Here is a 7,438-nt window from a genome sequence, read left to right on the forward strand (position 1 = left end):
TAAGAAATAAATTGAAAACATTATGAAATGGGTTGAAATTTGTTGTTTAAACTTGCCTCCATTTTACTCGCCTTTAGATATTTATGATAATGTCTGTTTACTCATTGGGATTGCAAAATCTCACCCAACTCCTTTCCACCCATTTCAGGTTCAGTATAGACTGTAGATAGCTGATCTCATCGAGGACTACCATTGGATCTGCATTTTCCAAACCGTAGGTTCACAGTCCTCTTTACTTTTGTTTATTCGGGGGCCCTCTTGTTATTGTAAATTAAATTAAATATTTTGGCTTACTGTATTTCAGTATGTATAAATTTATTTAGCTTTTACGCTATAAAAATTATTCACGTATAACTCTATAAATATTGTTTTATAAGAAAATAGAATATTTTCCTTAATATTTCTTTTATTTTCTTATTATATTCAAATAACCGTAATTTCGTTTTAAATGAAGATTTTAGACTTTTAAACTCATTTTGAATATGAATTATGTATTTTGTACTTGTATATTACGTTTTAGCCAGTTTTGAAATTTAAAAAAAAAAATAACAAAAATACCCTTGTGTGACGAAAATTTTATTTTGATTGTTTTTTATATAAAATAGTGTATATTCTCTAAAAACTCGATATTTAACAACGATTGCTCACAGGAAAGGAAAAAAAAATTGATATGTAAACCTTGCGGGGTTTCGGTTGGCATTCCGGATAATAAGTGTCAATCGGGACGTCGCGGCGATTGTCATGGGCCTGAGGGAGGTTCCGGATCGTGACAGAATTAATGTCTTATTGATGAAGAAAAACCTCTAATCATTTAATATGATTGATATCGTTGCACGATTGGAACCAAGCCTTGACCAATCTTAATTGGCTGTAGGGCTCATCCCAACAGAACGGTCTTGGCAACAAAAACTAAGAGTCAAGTGGTTACTTAAAGATGATAAGAATACAAAATTTTTCCATTTGATGGCACTTGCTAGAAGGAAAGCCAAATATTCATTGAAAAAATTGTAGTTCAAGGCGAAAGTGGTTAATAATCCTATAATTTTAAAAGAGAGCCAAACAATTTGAATCTTTTTACAGCCAAAAAACAATTGTCAAAGTAAAGGAATTCAATCGCAACTTCCAAGTTTTAAAGGAGCAAAGTGTGTGTTTTTTGGAATGACCCTGAATCTGCTTAGAAGCTTTACTCTAGCAATGACCAAATCTAGACAAGTCAAGGAATATGGATGCTGGAATAATAGAATATGTTTGTGGAAAATTAAACTGAGAAGAAGTTTGTTTGATTGGGAGGGTCATCATTGGGATCATTCAGATAAAATCCTAAAGGAAGTTTTCTTGGCTATGTGTTTCTAGATAGACTTATATGGAAAAGTTCCTCAAGAGGAGACTACTCGGCCAAGTCTTTTTGGGAGCTAGTTCTTGACACTTCTTGTCTCAAATGTGATCATTAAATGCTAGTATGGGCAAGACTTGCGCTCTTAAAATCGAGATCTTACAATTGATAAAGAAGATAGAGTTATTGTGAAAGATGAATTAGTTAAAAGGGGATTATTAAATAAGAGATAACCTGTCTACATCTTGTGCAAAAGCGAGATTAAATCGATTAATCATTTATTTTCACTGGTTTTGAAACTAGGAAGATTTGGACCATATATTGTAATATTTGGTGAATTTCTTTGGTTACCACGTGCAATGGAACATCTTTTTTTCAGCTTGGCACTCTGATATACCGAAAAACAAATATTACAAAGTACGACGAATGGTTTTTCTACCATTACATGGTTAATTTCGCTATTTAGAAATGAGATGGTCTTTAAAAGGAATACATTTGGTTTGGTGCAGCTGATTGATTGATGTTATTAAAATGAGAATTACTTGGTGGTATAAAGCTAGATCCTTGTTTGATCTAAACTCGATTACATTTTTTTATCTAGATTTCCAAATGATGCCTCCATTCCTAAAAGTTTTAAGCTTAAGAAAACAAGGGTTTGTGTGGGATGTCCTTTGTGTGGCTCTCTCAAAATTAATGTTGATGGATTGTCTAGAGGAAAATTGGGTGCTGCAAGAGTGGGAAGGTACTGCATGATGAGGTAGGATTTGTAAAGTTGATGTTTTTAAATTAGTTGGTACATTTGATTCAAATCTTGCTGAATTGCTTGTAATTAAAGAAACTTTTATTTATTTTGAGCTAACTCACATTGTTCAATAATTGAAAATGACTCCTTAAATACAACAAATTAAATTTTAAACCCTCAAATAATTCTGTGGAGGTTTTTTTTTTTTATAATTGGGGAAATGGGGATTCGAATCCTGCTTTTTAGGCAGGGAGATAATGCACCAATCAATGAGTCATACTCGGATGCAAACAATTTTGTGGAGGTTGAGAAGGTTTATTTTACATATCAAAACTTTAAAGTTACAATTGAAAAGATGATAAATATATTATATCCCTCGAACAGAAAATAAATAGACGATGATTTTACCAAGTCTGGTGTATAAAGAACTCATAATTTTATATTTGAGATTAGTTAATCTGGAGTGTCGACACTGTTGACCAGCTTGCTAAAGGGGGAGTGTCGAGACCGAATGACCTTCTGTGGATCTACTTTGAAGCTAACCCAACTCAGAATGTCGAGACGCTAATGATCACCGATGGAGAGTAAGCCCATTTGGTTTCTTTCTTATTTTTATATCACCTGTTTTTGTTGGACATTTCTGGTACGGTAGAGCTTGTTGATTTTGTTGCTCAATAGGTGAGCTGTATGTACAAGGGTGATCATATTTTGATTTTTGTACAGGGTTCCTTCTCACCTCCTTCTTGACAGGACATTTTCTGCTTCTATCATGTGGTGGGTACTTCCGCAGGATCATTTTTTTTTTACTGCGGCTTTTGCTTGATTGTATAGGGACTTTCCCTGTTGATCTTGAAATTTAATACTACTCTCAACCTTTCGAAAAAAATTTGGAGTGGTAGTGACAGGATAAAAAGAGCAAGTAAGTTCTACTTTTTACTGCGTGAGCCTGCTCTGCAATTTGCTAAATGCTTTAATTGATCTTGATGCACTTACTCTTACTTCTCAAAAAGAAATACCCAATAAATGATGGCATAGCCACCCCTCGGCTTCCAAGTAAATCCTATGGACTTTGGGGACCATGGAAAGAGCGAGGCGAATTAACAATTGCAAATTACACAATCCAAGAAAAGTACTCATAATAATAGTCTCGTTTCCTTTTCAACTCGTTGTCCAAAAGAATGCCAATAGAACAAGAGATGGGAAACTGGTGGGTTTGGGTTGGATTATTTTAAATTCGGATTCTTTTAAGATTGTGTCATAACTTGTTTGATTATTTTAGCCTTGGTTCAATTCATTTTGGATTTTTTTTTCCCAAATTTGAGCTTGACCTTTTAATTAACTCAAAGCTGATTAAATTTGAATTTGGATTTTTTCAAATGACTTTTCAAATTCAGATTCATTTTGTCACTTCTAAATAAAATATAATGAAAATATCATGAAAATGGTCCCGAAAATAGGCTGCCTCCAAACAAATTTTATTGCCGGGTATTATTTTTTATTTTGTCAAACATCAAACGTGGTACATTGAAAGGAAATCGAAGGATGCAACTTCAATAAAAATAAGGATTAGGTAAGTAAACATGCACGAATAGCGGCTGCATTCAAAAAATCATTTTGCCTTGATGAATTTAAACAATAATTTCCCATGATCATTTTTTTTAATTTTATTATTGGATAGAAAGTCATCATCAGTCATTTGTCCCCTAGGGATACCAGCATCAGCGGAGCTGTATATAAATTGGCTTATTTACATGGAAATGCTTCACAGCTAACTGTTAGTCACAAGATAGAATAACTTCCTTCCATTATTGTTTAATTTAGAGCAGAAATGGGCTCTGAAACTCCTCTAAAGCTTCCAGTCATTGACTTCACTAAGCCAGACCTAAAACCGGGAACCACTGAGTGGGATTTGGTGAAAGGGCAAGTCCAGCAAGCCCTTCAAGAGTACGGTTGCTTTGAGGCTTTGTTCAACAGGATTCCTCTCGATGTTCGAGAGACAATATTTGGAGCCTTGGAAGAGCTTTTTGACCTCCCTTTGCAAACCAAAATTTGCAATGTTTCCAAGAAGCCTTATCATGGCTATGTTGGCCAATATCCTCAAGCACCATTATATGAGAGCTTGGGCATTGACGATGCAAACATTATTGAAAAAGTTGAAGCCCAGACTCGTGCCTTGTGGCCAGAAGGAAACAAAAGTTTCAGGTTCATAAATTCCCTTCTCCGAACTTTCCAGTAACTTTTCGTCAAACTCTTAATTTTGGCATAAAAACTACAGACAATTTTTCACCTTTCAAAACGATAACATCTTTAATTTGTCAGCTAAATAATGCAACTTACATATGTTTCTATGATATAGTATGGTCTATATATACATATATTTATTCTCTTATATTTTTTATCCATAATACTTATATATTAGTCCCCTAATTAACATGATCTTTGTTCGAGATTCCGTTTGTGGTTTGGAAGGGAAGGTGTTGTCGGTACTACGTAGTTTTTAGCTATCCAAGTGTCCTATGTTATGAGTTGGATTAAACTTTTGTTTCTGTTTTCAAATGGTTATTCTGTTTCATTTGCAGCAGCAATTACGAACCCAATGGCTGATCTTCATCTTTGTAACCCTATAGTTAATTGATAAATTATCTTTTTTATGACCGAGCAATAAAAAAAAATTAAGTACCTTAACAGCTCTACTTAATCTTGACAGCAACATTATACAATCCTTCTCAAAGCAATTAGCAGAGTTAGATCAAACTATTAGAAGAATGATATTGGAGAGTTATGATCTTGATAAATATATGGATGAGCACTTGGACTCGACGAACCACCTTCTTAGGTTAATGAAATATAAAGGGCCCAAAACCACCGAAACAAAGCTTGGACTACAGAGTCACACAGACAAGAACATAGTGACCATATTGTACCAAAATGAGGTTGAAGGGTTGGAGGTACAGACCAAGGACGGAAAATGGTTCGATGTGAAACCCTCCACCTCCAAAGGCTCTTTCATTGTCATGATTGGGGAATCTCTCCACGTAAGTCTCTTCCCATTTTCCCTTTTGATGATTTAGTTAAGAAAAGTTAACAAAATTAGCGAAATTCATATTTATAACAGGTACTAAATATAGAATAAGTCAAGTAGTACTCTCTTTTATTCAAATCAGTGGCGGATCTTGGATTCTGTATGAGAGGTGATAAGTAATTATACAATATCATGGATTGGGTCAATAATTCGATTTAAAATAAAAATATTAATTATTTTTTAAATAAAATTAAATTATAATATAAAATTTCATTAACAATTTAAATATAAATTTTCAGATTCACTAATATGAATAGATATAAAGGAGAAAACAAAATTAACATTAAATTTTTACATTAGGCACTGTAAGCTATACTCGATGTGTTTTCATGCTTTCAAATTCATTTGTGACTAAACCCGTGTCAATGATCCTGATAATTTTTTTTTCAATGTAAAGGATAAATGAATTAGTAAGAAAATCATCTTCCATCTTTTTACGTAATCTCATCTTTATAATTTTTTTAACTAAAAATGCATGTTCTGTAATTACTATAAAAACTAGAAGAGTTAAAATAACTCGAACTAATTGATCTAAGAAAAAATATACAATTGATTTTTCCATTTTTTGACATTAACTGACAGAGCTCTAAGAAAAATGAAACACTTTACAAATATGGATCTTGTTTAATATAAAGTTCAAAATGCTTCAATTTATATTTGATATGAAATTAAACCATATAGGAGAAAATATGCAATTAATTTTTTTGCAAAATAAAAATAAAAGAGAAAAAAATAAAAAATAATTCCAAAACTTGGGACAAGAAGAGAAAAAGAATAAAAACAAAATAATTCCAAAACTTGGACCAAGATGAGCTAAGGAAAAAAAGAAGAAAAAAAGAAAAAAAATTTCAAAATTTGAGATAAGGAAAAAAAGAAAAAAAATTTCAAAATTTGGACTTAGAAGGGATTGAACACATTCGAAAATTTAAATAAAGTACCTTACCATTACTTCAAATCAACTCTTTCAATTCATTTATGGCCGGCAAAATTATATGTTTTGACTTTTTTACATATAAAAATAAAAAAAATAAAAACTGATTCAAATTGAATATTCATTTCTCTTTTTTAGTCTGTTTCAAATTATGTTTATTTTTCACAATTTTATTTTTTTATGTTGCGTATTAATTTTTAATAATTTTTTTCTTCTTAACATTAAAAACTATAATTTTTAATTTTTAAAAAAGAATATTAAATGAAATTAATTATCAAAAAGAAAAAAGATAGATTTCAAAATTTAAATTAAATTTGATATTTGTAATTAAAGGGAATTTACTTATGGGAGTTCAGTCCTTAACAAACACATATGGAATATATTTGAGAAGTGAGCCAAAAATCTGTATAAATAAAGTTTGTGTGATAACGTCGCAGGCATGGTTAAATGGCCGACTGCACGCTCCTTATCATCGCGTCATGATGAGCGGAGACATGGCAAGGTACTCCATCGGTCTGTTTTCAATCCCGAAAGGAGGTTACATGATAAAGGCCCCAGACGAGCTAGTGGATGAAGCACACCCCTTGCTCTTTAAGCCCTTTGATCACGTTCAATTCTTGGGGTTCTACTACACCGAGGCTGGTCAAAAAGCTGAATCTGCCCTTAAAGTTTATTGTGGTGTCCAGAATTAATGGGCTATAGCAAAAAGGTTTGCAACTGAGATATTGTCAAAACCTTGTTCTATAAATAATATGAGGGATGGAATAAGGGTTAATTTAAGTTTATTCTCTTTTGTAATTTAATGAATGATGTGTTGGTTTTGAAAATTAAGTTTCGAGTATGAATAAGAAATGGATTGTTATGAGTGCCACAATATCACTAGAGGGAAACAGGGTTTCAGTGACTGAAAGTCTCAGTTCCACTTCTGGATTCGCATTTAATTTTACTAATTACTAGGGAACCTTGTGCATTATTTTTGGATAACATAATACAACATGTGCAAATTATAAATTAAGTAAAAGCTAGTACAATTAGATAATGTTTTTGGTACAGGAAGGGTTACTAAAGTTATAATTATATAAGTTAATATATAAACAAGTAAATAAACAACAATAGCTAGGCAAGTAAATAATTAGTTTTTAGATATTAGACAAACATTGGTACTTTGTTACTTGTTAATGTAAGAAATTTGAATGTTAATTAATTTATTTTCTTAAAAGAGTTAAAGGCCCAATTTATTATTTGGGCTGAAAAGTCCAGTTTATTAATTGGATTTAAATCTAAACTGTGAATTAGACTTAATAGGTCATTTGGGCCATGTCTGAGCATGGTAGTCGTCTTTTCCCCCCT

At 32.1% G+C, this 7,438-nt stretch overlaps 1 protein-coding gene across 1 annotated transcript; it reads left to right on the forward strand.

Annotated features, from left to right (window-relative positions):
• Positions 3,904-6,780, forward strand: LOC18595835 (probable 2-oxoglutarate-dependent dioxygenase AOP1). Its single transcript, XM_018123048.1, has 3 exons — positions 3,904-4,277; positions 4,783-5,110; positions 6,526-6,780. Exons 1-3 carry the CDS (start codon positions 3,904-3,906, stop codon positions 6,778-6,780), a joined length of 957 nt encoding a protein of 318 aa, XP_017978537.1.

This window comes from Theobroma cacao, chromosome 6 (assembly GCF_000208745.1).
Source record: "Theobroma cacao cultivar B97-61/B2 chromosome 6, Criollo_cocoa_genome_V2, whole genome shotgun sequence".
Taxonomy (NCBI): Eukaryota; Viridiplantae; Streptophyta; class Magnoliopsida; order Malvales; family Malvaceae; genus Theobroma; species Theobroma cacao.

What these genes read in the sequence shown, in the direction of transcription:
- LOC18595835 (XM_018123048.1), top strand. Translation starts at nt 3,904, where the DNA reads ATGGGCTCTGAAACTCCTCTAAAGCTTCCAGTCATTGACTTCACTAAG. An exon ending in GAAGGAAACAAAAGTTTCAG is followed by an intron (nt 4,278 to 4,782) that starts GTTCATAAATTC and finishes TAATCTTGACAG; the next exon opens with CAACATTATACAATCCTTCT. An exon ending in TGATTGGGGAATCTCTCCAC is followed by an intron (nt 5,111 to 6,525) that starts GTAAGTCTCTTC and finishes ATAACGTCGCAG; the next exon opens with GCATGGTTAAATGGCCGACT.